This window comes from Archocentrus centrarchus, chromosome 24 (genome assembly GCF_007364275.1).
Source record: "Archocentrus centrarchus isolate MPI-CPG fArcCen1 chromosome 24, fArcCen1, whole genome shotgun sequence".
Taxonomy (NCBI): domain Eukaryota; kingdom Metazoa; phylum Chordata; class Actinopteri; order Cichliformes; family Cichlidae; genus Archocentrus; species Archocentrus centrarchus.
Genome location: NC_044369.1, coordinates 33,493,328 through 33,507,015, shown reverse-complemented (window position 1 = coordinate 33,507,015; position 13,688 = coordinate 33,493,328). Strand labels below are relative to the sequence as shown.

At 44.8% G+C, this 13,688-nt stretch overlaps 1 protein-coding gene across 3 annotated transcripts; it reads left to right on the top strand.

Annotated features, from left to right (window-relative positions):
• Positions 1–970: 970 nt before the first annotated feature.
• On the top strand, positions 971–10,597 carry klf11a (Kruppel like factor 11a). Of its 3 annotated transcripts, XR_004019215.1 has the most exons (6): positions 996–1,126; positions 4,617–4,841; positions 7,877–8,714; positions 8,833–9,057; positions 10,066–10,180; positions 10,239–10,597. XR_004019215.1 is itself a non-coding variant. In XM_030722328.1 (5 exons), the coding sequence occupies exons 2-5, from the start codon at positions 4,638–4,640 to the stop codon at positions 10,125–10,127; spliced, it is 1,329 nt and encodes a 442-aa protein (XP_030578188.1). In that variant the 5' UTR covers positions 996–1,126; positions 4,617–4,637; the 3' UTR covers positions 10,128–10,597. The 3 variants fall into 3 exon arrangements, 2 of the variants coding, with proteins under 2 accessions (XP_030578189.1, XP_030578188.1); XM_030722328.1 differs by having other exon boundaries at positions 10,066–10,597; XM_030722329.1 differs by having other exon boundaries at positions 971–1,126; positions 8,833–10,597.
• Positions 10,598–13,688: the final 3,091 nt, after the last annotated feature.

Sequence of the window (13,688 nt, the reverse complement as noted above, 5' to 3'; positions counted from 1 at the left end):
ATTAAAAATATGCATAACTGTTTCTATCATTTCACCATTAAAGGCATTTGTTTTCCTTAGTATTATATTGTAGACAGCACATATTATTTAAAGAGTAGAAGTGTGTTTTATTTCTACCCTCAAACCTTAAAGTAGTAAAAAATCATATGTATTGAAATTACAATTAATGGTTAGTAAGTATTTTTTTAAATTTTATATTTTCCATTTGGCTTGACTGTGATTTAAAGACGCTTTTAAACTATTAAAAAACATCATGTAAATATGAAGATGCCTGTGTTTAGGATCAGAAATCATAAAAATAAGACCTCATTTATGTTTTGGGTGATTAAAACTATTGATTCTGTAAATTTCCAGTTAAAGATAAATATTGAAAATACACCGTAACTGTTTTCATGTGTGTATTGTTAAACATGTATTATTAATATTTAATGTTTAGCGTTAAGTTCTGCTGTGTGACCTGTAAATTTAAATGGATATGACACACCACACTGTACTGAAGGTTACTGTGATTTTAACCATAAATGGATTAAACACAGGCAGGTGAAGCAGTGCTTACAGGTGTGTCAGCGGTGCTAGTTGGTCAGTTGTCCCTGGTTTCCCCTTCTTGTCCCCATTTTGCCCTTTCTTGTCCCTTTCTGTCCCTTTCCGTCCACTTTGGCTCCTTCTTACTTCATCTGCAGTTTACATGCCTGTCGCGCGCGTCCCCGCGGTCCCGCCTCGCGCCTCCCAACCTTTCCCCCAGTTTGAGCGCGCCGCCGGGTTCACCGGGTTTACTCTGACACCGCTGACTCCGCGGCCACGCCCCCCGACAGCCACGCACCCCGCCGCGGGCCAATCGCGTCGCGTTCACGTACTGATCACGCACCGCCTCGCCCGCGATTGGCCGCGGCCCGCTACACCTTTGCCTGTGATTGGCTGTGTGTTACCACCCGCCAGACTGCTCTGAATTTTGTTTCTGTGTTTTTTGTTTTTTTTTTTTGGGCTGCTCTCAGCTGAAGCCAGTCTGTTTGGCAGCGGCTCAGCGCTCCTTACCGAAGCTCTCCCTCCGCCGCCGCCGCTGCTGCTCACTCAGCGTCTCCGGCTCCTCTTCCTTCTCCTCAGCTTCGCGGCGGAGCGCTGCTGTCAGGTGAGTCCGCCTGGTACTAACTGCTGTTTCCGGAAAGTTGGTGCTGTTAGAACTGCCCGGTGCCGCCAGCGGGTCCAGAATATCTGAGCCCGGTGTCGGGTTAGCCGGACCGGGCTGCAGCCCCACGTAGTTTGTTTCGGCTCGGCTCGTGTTATGGTGGCGCTGTCTGCTGGTTTATCTGAGGTCACAGTGAACCCAGTGACTCCTCGGTGTGTGTGTGTGTGTGTGTGTGTGTTTGTGTGTGTGTGTGTGTGTGTGTGTGTGTGTGTGTGTGTGTGTGTGTGTGCTGCATCCCTGCATTGCATCGCTCCGCAGAAACTTTACAGATGTTGTCTTTGTTTTGATGCGGGGCTGCTTTCGCTTTCGTGTGGTCGATTAACCGGAGGCAGCAGATGTTTCTGAGCAGCTTTCAGCCTCTCAGGTTTCCGGCTGTTTTTCTTCGTTAAAGCGAGTATTTTCAGTGTAACCTGGCTGCGTTCTCGCTGTTCTCCAACACCGATTACCCATTGATCAGTCTTTCTTTTTTTTTTTACATTCTGACTGAAGGGACAATTGATCAGTTGTATTTATTTTCTCGCCTCCCACACGTGACAGGTTCTTGGTTTTCTTTGTTAAACCTGACAGTAAAGTGATCATTTTGAGGTTAATCACACTATTTTGTTTCGCAGTTTTTAACACTGTAACTAAATGATTCATCAAGTGACATATGTAGTGATTGATTTTTGAGCAGTGTGTCGTGTGTGTCAGGCTGTTTTTGTTGGGTAAATGTGGCAGTAAAGGCAGCATTTCAGGGTTAATTACAGGGTTCAGTCTCTGTGTGACAGCTTGTTGGTTTTCTTTGTTAAACCTGACAGTAAATTGATTTATTTTATTTTCAATGCTTTATTTTATTTACCTTTTGACTAAATGATTAATCAGTTAATTGAAAACCTGTTGAGCAAAATAATCCATTATTAATTTACTGACTGGTGAATTTATAGTCTTTGATCTGACATAAGTCTAGTGCTTAAACTGTGTTAATTAGATCCGTTTTAATTGTCACTGAAACCAATAAAACACTAAATTAAAATAATTTTAAACAAGTTCATTTTCATTTATATGAAGCTCCAATAGGAGATACCTGCATCTGAATTACTGGTGATTTAAAATACTCATCTATTCATAAATGCATGTTTTACCTGTTAAACAGTGTGAAGCAAATATTTGTTCAGAAATATTCACGCCTGAGAGGCTGATGTGTGAAATTCTGGGTGTTTTTTTTCTCTTAAAAAAAAAAAAAGCAGTTACAGTCATTTCCAGTTAAATAAATCCTAATGTGAGGTTTCTGATGCTTGATTTTCCTGTGATCAGACTGATCTGTAAATCAGATTCAGCCTCAGTTCTATCCCAGGAATCTGCACTGAACACAAAGGGACTGCAGAGGGAAGACAAACCTGACAACACATCAGGAATCAGTCAGAAACAAGCAGGAAAAAAAATCAGAAAAGTGTGATTGGATCGATAAATGTGTCCTGAGCTGCTCCTTCAGGTGTTAATGTGTCAGGGAACAGGTGCCATGTCGTGGTAATGATCTCAGACATGATTAAATGACATGTTAAAGGCGGCGTGTGGTGTTCGTTTGTGAGTAAACCTCATTGTTTCTCCATCAGTAGGTGTGGTGTGTTCATGTGATCATGGGAAATCAGAGTGTTGAAGCGCCATCTGTGTGTGTTGCAACATATCGACTTTGTTTTGTCCAACTATACTTCCTGTCAGAAGCTTCTTCTCTCTCTCTCTCTCTCTCTCTCTCCCTTTCGGGGCGAGTCGGTTCATGTCCGTCTGGGGGGGAGGAGTGGGCGGGGTTTAATTACAGTTTTTTTTTGTTTTTTTTTAAGCGCCTCCCATCATCTATTCTGGGTGCAGGGAGGTTCCCCCTCTGCTGGGGTGAGAGGTTGGGTGTACCCACTGCAGAGGGGCCCTTCTCTCTCTGTTTACGTCGTGGTCTCTCGCCCCACGCTCGCCCTCCTCCTCTTCCTCCCTTCCTGTACGTGCTGCTGAGCAGATGCCAGCCAAGCAGCCGGGAGCCCTTTGTCCCCGAGTCACCTCCCACCTACAGTTTGCTCCTTTTTATTTGTTTATTTATTCATTTCCTGATGTGGTGGATGCAGCTCAGCCGCAGGCGGGAAAACTGTGACATCATTGGTAATTAGATGGGTGTTGTGCGGCTTTATTCTTGGAGGAAGAGGGAGAAGAAAGAAAGAAGCCGGGCTTGAAGCAGACACTCAACAGTTTATAGGATAGAGAGCATAGATGGTGCGTTCAGGTCATGTGGGAGAGAAGGAGGAGGTGGAAAATGCTGCAGACAAACATCCAAACCTGATCTGTGAGGTGGGTGGGTTCTGCTCCACCTTCAGCCACATCTATCATGTTACAGTGTCACATCACAGTAATCACAGTTTCAGGTAATTACCCAAATGTATGTAAAACTCTGGGCTCTATATTCTCTGTTTCAGCTTTTTTAGTTACAAGCTGACATCAGCTTGTAACAGATTTCTTTATATGGTCATCTGCCTGCTTCCTGTAGCCCTCACAAAGCTTCCAGGACAGTAGAAGAAGCAGCTGATTGTGGTGGTTGAACTAAAAAAAAATTTTTGTCCACGAGATGGCGCTCCACAATGTCCCTGTTAGCAACAACAACCAGCTGATCCGAGCAGAGGCCGGGGTGCGTAAACGAGGAATCCACGACTTGTAAAAAAAGATTACTTTTAAACTGCATCGTCACATTATCTCAGTAAGGGCTCATAATTATTTGGTTTTAAAATCTCATCTGTTCCTCTTACGTCCAGCAGAGGCTCCAGCAGTCCCCCTAGACTCCTGTGTTCATAAACATGCTTACAGCCAAAAAATGGCCGTAGCCAGAATGCCGAGCTCAGTTTATGAAACGTTTTATTTGGTCACAATTCTGCAACATTTCCAACTGATGATGTGCCGAGGTTGCTCTGTGGTTGCAAAATAACCAGACAGAGACTTTTCTGCAGCATTGCAGTGAGATTATAGAGCGATGAAGTATTTCACTAACATAATGGTGACATTATATCAAAGCTGATGTTATCAGTTATGCCCAAAGTAAGCTGGCATAGCTGCAGCGGCACTCCCGTCTTACGTTTTCATGTAAGACATAATCTGAAGAATTAGCATTAGATTCTGGTTTCCTCGCCGCTGCAGACACAGATTCAGTGTTTCTCGTGTTGCACAGTCACACGGATGTTTTCCATGTGTTTAACGCGCCGCAGATCTCTGACCTGCCTCTCTAATCGCATTAAACCTGCAACTTGAGATGCGAATTGAGCCGGAGAGGAGAACCTGGTTGGACCAGAGTCATATATCTGAGAGCTGATTTTCACTTTCTGAAGCTTCTTCTTTAAAAACAGAAAATAATCAGAATAAGCTGATAGCATAGACTAAAGTCTGTGCTTTAAAAACTGACCTTTGACCTATTGACTGTCCTCAGGTTGACCGTGTGGACGGACACATGGCAGCAGCAGCCATGGAGCAGAAGCCGTACATCGAGTACCACGACCTAGAGGCCGCTGAAGCGCTCGTGAGCATGAGCTTCTTGGGTCAAGGGACACACAAGCCCCGGCCACTGACGCCCACCTCAGACTCCTGTGACTCCATCCAGCTCCACCCAGAGGGCGGAGACACCCCCAAAGACCTGATCGCCCTGTCCTCGCTGGTAAGAACCAATAAAAATGTTTTTAATTCAATAAAATATAAGAAGAAAATTATCTGTTAAAATTATAAAACATGTAAACATGCATGAATGACCTCATCTAAAGAGAGAGATTATTACTATATTTAATATATAATTAACAGTGAATTAAGTGATCAAATAATTTTTTTTTTTTAATTTTTTAAATTATTTAGTCAATTATTTGAGTTTTTTTTTTTTAATTAATTCTTGTTTTTAATTTTTGATGACCAAAAGTTTTATTATGTTTAAAATTGAAATAATTTTGGAAGAAAAACTGAAAAAATTTCAGTGTGTGTGTGTGTAAAATAAAGACAAAACAGGAAAAAAGTAAAATTAATATCTGTATATCTGAATTTTGTGCAGAAACTCATCTGGACTCCCCAAATAAAGTAATAAGATTATCAAATAAGAAATCTGATAATTTTATAATCTCTCAGATATTCTGGAAATCATAGAATCATAGCCCTGAAAGCAGATCTGGGATTCCCACAGATGAGGAAACCTTCATTTTGTGACGAGAATCAAACTTGCACATATCTAAACTCTGGTTAAGGCCTGACTCGGGCCCCGCTTACGCGAGTGTTTTCAGTGGAAACGGTGTCGCGTGTTCAGACGGAAACGTTTCAGAAACGATCTCCGTTTACACGGAAACACAAGACCAGGCCACAAGCTGGCCGCAACTGTAGTGCGCATGTATGAGTGCCCCGTTTTCATCTGTTTACACAGAAACAGAATCCGTCTGGAGCCCGTTTTCAAAAAGTATCGTTTTCACGCTTTTATCATGTAAACGGGAGGCCGGAAAGCATCAAAACTGTTCCGTTTTCAGCTGAAAACGTTCTCGTGTAAACGTGACCTGAGGAAAACATTCAGGATCCCAAGTCATACTCTGCAGAGACAACAGCATTCACTCATCTTATAAAATGACAGTAGAAAGATAAAGACAAAGACTGTAAAAACATTTTAGACCCCGAGACACCTGTGCTGAGAACATTTGGCATCCTCACACAAAAGATGGATTATAGCTGTCTAAACATTTACTAGCTAATAATAGGGCTGCAAGTATCAATTATTTTAGTAATCGAGTATTCTATCAATTATTCCATCAATTACTCAAGTAATCTGATAAGAAATCATTTTTCGAATTAACAATTCATCAGCATATTTTAACTTCCATACTGAAGATGTTTCCCTGTGTGAAACAAACAGCGGTGGATGGAGCAGGTACAAAGTTCTCTTTTCTTCATGTTGCTGATCAGGTGGTTGATGAAGGACCTCCAGCTGTTTCACAGTAAAGGTTTTAAGGTGGTTACAGGAACCAGAGCTGCTGCTTTGGACGCTAGAAAAACGTTTCCTTTGCTCCACCTGAGCTCACCGTCTCAGTAATGGCTCCGCCTCTTTTGTACAGACTGCATGTGAAACAGCTGCTGTTGTGTTGTCAGTGTTTTTGCTGAAAAACTGGGGGCAGCACGAACTTAATGGATCCGTGTACTTTTTGGTCATTTATTTTTCCATTTTGAAAACAGATTGTTTTTTAATTTTCATTTCTTACTCCAAATCCATACAATGTAAATGAAATTATATTTCTTTTTTTCCCTTTGCAATCAAAACATAAATTTGCAAAGAAGAGGAAATAGAAAAAAAGTCTGTTTTTATTTTTCTTGAAATTAAAATACTTTTTTTTTTTTTTTTGTGGGATCAGAGAAACTTTCTCATCTACCGCTATAGGTTTACTGCATGATGGAGCAGTACGTTGTTTTTCAGAACAGCAAACGCTTGTCTCTCAGGGTTTTGACACCTCCACCTGCAGATGTGCATCAGAGTCCACTCAAGTCATTTTCAGTGCAAAATCTCCTGATGCTCCTCGGGGAGAACCCCCTTCCTTCTCCACAGCAGTGTGAAATGACCACAGGGACTCCACTTCCTGCCATGTCTACAAGTTCCTCAGAATGTGGTTCTAAAGCCATCTCAACTAACAGCTCTGAAAACCGTAAACTGAAAAGAGCAAGCATCAAATAAAAGTGAGCACTTTGTTTTTACGTGCCTTGAGTTGCCTTGACAATGGTGTTAAACTTCTGGTTTAACAAAAATAAAAAGATGGGCCATATTTCTGTTTCCTATTCTTTGTAAATTTATGTTTTGATTTCAAAGGGTAAAAAAGAAATAAAATTCATTCCACATTGTATGGATTTGGAGTATGGAATGAAAATTAAAAAACATAAGTTCTTTGTTTTTCATTCAATATCTGTTTTTAAAATGAAAAAAAAACCAAAACGAATAACCAAAAAGTACACGGGCTTTAATATTATAATGCTTTGTATTCACACCCGTCCTCCTAAATACAGTTCTATTGCAATTGCTTATCAGGGATTAGAGCACAAAAAATATTTTGCCGGAGCCCCTCGGTACTGAATGGGTGACCGGGCGGGGGTTTCCTGACGTACGAATGATTGCTATAGTGCTAATGGCGGCACCCGCTAGGAAACTGTGGTTATAGCGATCTATTCTGGTAGCTAACAGCACCACACACACACACACGGGTGTAGAGAGCAGTGGAGGCATGGAGAAACGTGTCAGCAATGATCCACTCGTGTTAAAGGGTCGTTTTTCCAAATGATGGAAATCCGACGCAGCGATGAGAACTTTAATGCTGCTAATGTGAATGAAACGCTCCGCTTACACGGACACACCTGAGCTGCAGAGTTTAAACAACGCATTGAAGGATTTTTTTATAATGGAATTATTTGAGTTACTCGAGTACTCGTTGCAGCCCTAGCTAATAAAGAAACAACATTAAATATTTTACTGAAGAACCACCTCGTTTTGTATCACGATGGTACCGAGCTGGGCACATTGTGGATGCCGCTGAGATACATATGTTATTGATATGATAAAATATTAAAGTAAGCATGAAACACGTCACAGCGCTTTACAGAGTACATTTGGGATCCCACTTCAACTTTATTTAGCTTTGGTAAACAAACAGTGTGTAGCTAACAGCTGATTTCTCTCTCTCGCAGTGTATGACTCCACCTCACAGTCCAAGCTTCGCCGAGGCCTCCACCACCCCTGTCCTCACCACCGCCTCTGCTGTGAGTCCCACCTCCAAAACGTTATCCTGCCCCGCCCTCCAAAGCGACCTCCACGTCGGCACCTCAGAAACCTCAGCACTTCCACCTCACCCAGAGTCGACCTGTGTGGCTCCACCCAGCAGAGCAATGGTCACCAGTGTCATCCGCCACACCGCCGACAGCCTCAGCCTTCCTCTGCCCGACTCCGAGCCAACAGAAACCTCCACAACACCTCTGCTGCAACCTCCGCAGACACCTCCAGAGGAGAAGGATGAGCCTTCTCTGACTCCTGACACCCCGCCCTCACCTCCCGCCTCAGTTTCCCCGCTTCACTCCTCCCAGCTGTCTTCCTCTCCAGTGTCCTCACCGCTGCTCTGCCAGGTTTTCCCGGTGAGCAGCCGAACGGGGATGATCTCCGCCTTCGTCCAGGCTCCGGTTCAGGTGCAGACGGCGGGCAGGCCCAAGCCCATCCTGCCCCAGTCTCCCAGTTCCAGCTTCGCCCAGCCGCTGCTGTTGGGCTCCGCCGTGCCGCAGGGGACCGTGATGTTTGTCGTGCCTCAGCCACCCGTGCACCAGCCGCAGCCAGGCCCGCAGACCGTTATGACCCTGGGTAACACCAAGCTCCTCCCCCTCGCCCCGGCTCCTGTTTACATGCCGTCAGGAGCGAGCAGCGGTGTCTCACAGGCTGACTTCTCCCGCAGACGAGACTACGTGTGCACCTTCCCCGGGTGCCAGAAGACCTACTTCAAGAGTTCACACCTGAAGGCTCACCTGCGCACACACACAGGTATGAGTCACCTGACAGGAACGAGAACCACACCTCACCTCTCAGCTTAAAACGCTCACCTGTCCTACAGACACAAACTACTCACAAACACTCATTTACCTGTCCTCTTGCTCCACAGGTGAGAAGCCGTTTAGCTGTCACTGGGAGGGCTGTGACAAACGGTTCGCCCGCTCTGATGAGCTTTCTCGCCATCGCCGCACACACACTGGTGAGAAGAAGTTTGCCTGCAGCGTGTGTGACCGGCGATTCATGCGCAGCGACCACCTGACCAAGCACGCCCGGCGGCACATGACCACCAAGAGGGCATCATCGTGGCCCAGCGAAACTCAAGACCTCAGCAAAGGCGGCCTGCCTAATTGCCAGAATAGAGGCCCAGCGCTTCCTATTGGTGTGCTGGTCCCTGCCACAACTAACAAACAGACTAATGGTGCCCAAAGGGCCAACTCAGAACCCCGGGGAGGGGCCGACCACTGACTAGACTCTTAAAGAGCGACTGTGACTGGTCGTTTCAATCAGCTCCGCCCACCACATCAGGACGATGTTTTCTACTCGGCTACGTTTACACAACCTCAGAACAGGGTCAGACACACCTGGACTCGGGTTACAGGGACCTGTTCTGCTCACTTCCTGCTCTGCAGGGTCATTCTGCAAGGGTAGCTTTGCATAAGTCGTAGTTAAAAATAATCCTCAGAACTGAAACCCACCCTCAGTTTATTCTCTCTGAAACAAGCCTCTCTCTTTAAGACCCCCCACCCAAAAAGCCCACTTGCTTCTTATTGGCCAGCCTCTGGAAGCCTGATGAGGGGGAGCACATGGGTAGACAGTCGATTTAGTTCAACCACCAACAGCTGCTTCCTGTACTCACACAGTAACAGCTTCACTGTGAGAGAAACTTAAGGACATTAGTGTTGTTCACAGTGGGATTAACAGGAAGTGAATGGCTGTTCCATTTAAGGAAATCCATCACTAGCTGATGTCAGCTTGTCACAGAGGTAGAAAAACCTGCTGCCATTTGAAAAGGGATGACTGGCTCACATTTACCTGAAACTGTTTCAGCACACGTGATGGACAGGAAAGCAGAACAGGTCCCCTCAGGAGTTTCTCGTTAAGGCAGGAGGAGGAGGAGGAGGCGCTCAGATTAATCTCTTTTTTTCTCTGTATTCATGCGGCCGTGGGTCAAACGAAGAGTGCGCGTATCAGATCCGAGTGTAGCCGTTTTCCTGTCACTTTTGTTCATGTAGACGTAGCCGTCGGCGGAGAACGGCGAGTCTTCTCCGCCCTACTCAGGACATTTTATTCCCACAAACCACAAACACACCGCCGCAGGAGGAGGAGGACCTGAAAGCACCAGGCTGCTGCTCACGCACGGACAGACGCCCACGGAAAGCCGACGTTGCACTGGAATATTTTTGAATCTCGCTTGTTTTTGTACTCTCGCCGCGTATCATCACGTTTACTTCACTTTACTGCACTCTTAATGTTCGCCAAAGCCTCGGTGTCGTGCTTCTTTCTGACTGTACATATTGTAAATATATTGATATCTATATGAATGTTACGTGTATTCCAATCTGCATTTATTGACAGTACGAGATATTGATATTTTAAAAAAGTCAGTGGACAGTATTCATCACTGTGATACTACCTACTATCTTTGCTTTACACATTATTATTATTTAATAAACATTTGTTGAGGAAAAGTGCTGTTTTTGATAGCTTGGTTTTTTTGGCCCATAGTGTAGCCAGTAAAAATACCTCATGTTATTAAATGTTATTCTAAATAATAACAGCTTATATTAAAATAATCCTTTTTTTCTGAGTATTTGCCTGTAGCCATGGTGATGGTGCAGAAAACAGCTTTTATAATAAAAGGTTACCGAAGCTCGCGGGTGGTTTGTTGTTATTTTTGGGCTGAAGCTGAAAAGGTGCGAGTGCGCTCGTTTGTCTGGATTTGCCTGAAAAATCTGTTTAGCTGCTTAAGTTTCTGAAATTTCTACATTTTTAATCTGCCCATGAAATCAGCTGCTTCACAGAGAAGTTCAACCACGGCACACAGAGGGTTCACCCTTTATTCAATTCAATTTTATTTAAATCACAGCAGTCACCTCAAGGTGCTTTATATTAAGGTAAAGACCCTACAATAATACAGAGAAAACCCAACAGTCAGAACGACCCCCTATGAGCAGCACTTGGAGACAGTGGGAAGGAAAAACTCCCTTTTAACAGGAAGAAACCTCCAGCAGAACCAGGCTCAGGGAGGGGGGGTCAGAGAGACAGGACAAAGACACGCTGTGGAAGAGAGCCAGAGATTAATAATAATTTAATAACCTCAAAACTTTATCAGAGCTGTTGTGTTTTAAGTAAAACAAAATAACTGCAGTGGCATAAGTTGCTCCAGTGCTGCAATGATAGCTACAGCTGCAGCTGCTCAGTGGTCGAGGGATTAACCTTTGACCCCTTTGCTGCGAGACCAATGCACCTCTGCTGCCCCCAGCCCATGTTACCAATCCAACAACTTTATCATCACTTAGTTCACTGTAAATGGACTGATTTTACAGAAACAGCACTTTTTTAATTCCACCCACCCACACACACACACGCGCACACACACACACACACACACACACACACACAGTTGTGCTTAGAGGTCACTTCAGCAGAGCCGAGGAACGAAGCCACCACAAACACAGTCAGGGGTTGAAGTGGGGTTTGGCAGGTGGGGCGACCCTAAGATCGGGCGTAGCTTGGGGAGAAGAGTTACTTAGTAAAAAGTCCCATAATGAATTTGTCTTTGTGTGCAATAACAAATTATAACTTTCAATGAAAATGAAACCCACATTTGACTAGAAAACAAATGAAAATTGAGTAAAAAATTAATGATGATCATTTACATTATATTCTCAATCATATGAGAGTTTATTTGTGTCCGAGTCGACCACAACATCAGATCCACCTCAAAGGACGTTTCAGCAGCCCGGGCTGACAGCAGAGAGGTCCTGGAACTCCTCAGCAGCTCTCCTCAGTATCACGGACTGAAGTGAGCGTCTCTCACTCAGCAACACAAAGCTCTCCAGCCTCCTCCAGAGGAAACAGGTGAACGGTGAGCTTACAGAGAAACGCCGGCCGGAGCATTTTAGGGGACTTGGGAGGAAAAATGGACAATATTTATTTAACACATATCCGTTTTTATTCCTGATTCATTGCTTAGTGTTTATTATTAAAATTTCATTACACAAAAACATTTATACACAAACAGGAATAGAAACACGTCTGCGATGTGGAGTACAGAGGGTTAAGCAGGGAACTCTAATTTGTTTGTTTGTTTGTTTTCAGTAAATAACTGATCACGGTTCGGTTCACCGAGCTGTGGCTAACCCCGGTGCACCGTTACAGCTCTACTGACTTCTGACCTCTGCGTGAAGCCTTAAAGGTGGAATTCAGTGAGTGAATCAGCATCACCTTAAACTCGTGTCTGACACCTCAGTGAAAGCAGCCTCACACAGAGCCTCACTGCAAACTAACGCCTGCAGCTTCACACAACCTCGAACAAAGTCAGTGTGCACCTGTTTTCCAGAGCATTTCACACGGTTCAGCAGCACGTCCAAGATCTGATCTAAAAACTCCAAAATTAATACATACGTTTGGAATCTTATATGTAATTTTAGTCTATAAAATAAAATGACACTGGCTGAGCAGTTCTTACCTTTGAAGTCTCATCTTCCTCACTTGTCCCCTGGTCTCTGAGTGCTCCTGCTCACAGCAGCTGTTCACACTCACTGTTGGACAGTGAGTGTTGCTGATATTTGCTGAAGTTGCATTTGAATTTTTTACAAACTTAAAAAAGCTTCAGTGTATCCATGCTCACTGCTCCTCAGTAGCAGCTGTACGGCAGCGCCTGCAGCATGAACGCAGCACGGGGATGAGGAGGGAAAAGGACGTGATGAAGGTGTGAGCTCCCGTGCCACTCTTTTCTCATGGAGCCAGTCTCCATGCAGTCACGGTGCAGCAGCACCTGCAGTAACCAGCCAATCACATTTTCTTACTCATTAACTGAAGGTGCCTGAGCTGTTTGACCTCTGACCACAGCTGAGCAGCTAAGGGATCCATCCAGGAGAGACCTGCCGTTTGGAGTTTGAAGCGCAGTAAGCTGGCTGTCACCAGCAGACCTGAGTCCGTCTCCTGACCGCAGCACCGTACGAAGTTGGCTGGATGTGTTGTGTAGTTTGTGTAGTGAAGTTTAGCCTAGTTAGCGATGTGGTGACTGCAGTCAATATAAACGTTTCCATGATAACAGCGCCCTCTGCCAAGCAGAGACGTAGCTGTTGAGTGTAGGATTGTGGGTAGAGTAGTTCTTTGGCTGATTTCTTCCGCCGTGTGCTAGTGCCGCAGCCCGCTGAGGGCGGGTACACCCACAGGCACATATAAATGTCTATGGATACAACCGCCAGAGTCCCTGCGAGCGCATGAGCGGGATTTAGGAGGATTACAGCTGATAAAAAACTTTTGACTAAACTGGGTCAGTCCGTGAAGTGACGCGTCCACCATGATAACACGTCCACCGTCCACCCACTTTTCTGATTTACTCACATCAGCGCGTAAAAGTGAGCCTCAGTCACACAAAGTGAAACTCTAAGTTTCTTTTTTGTGTTTCTTTGGTTATTTCCTGTCCTTTCATGAGTAACGCTCATAAATCACAGTCTCCATTATAAAGACCTCAGCGGTGAAACGCCGGCTTCTCTGCGCTCTGCGGCGGGTCAGTAATGTGACTCCAGCCGCACACTTTCAAATAAACACGTTATGATCGTGTATGAAGTTTCTGCTTGACAACAGCGGAGTTACACAACCGAAGCTCCGCGGCCCTCTGCCCACTCCACCAGGTAACAGCTGCCATCCAGTCACTGCGCACGGCTGAAGGGGTGTGACCAATGGGAGCGCAGAGCGTCACGCCGGGGCCCGTGAGAGGGGGCGTGTCATTGG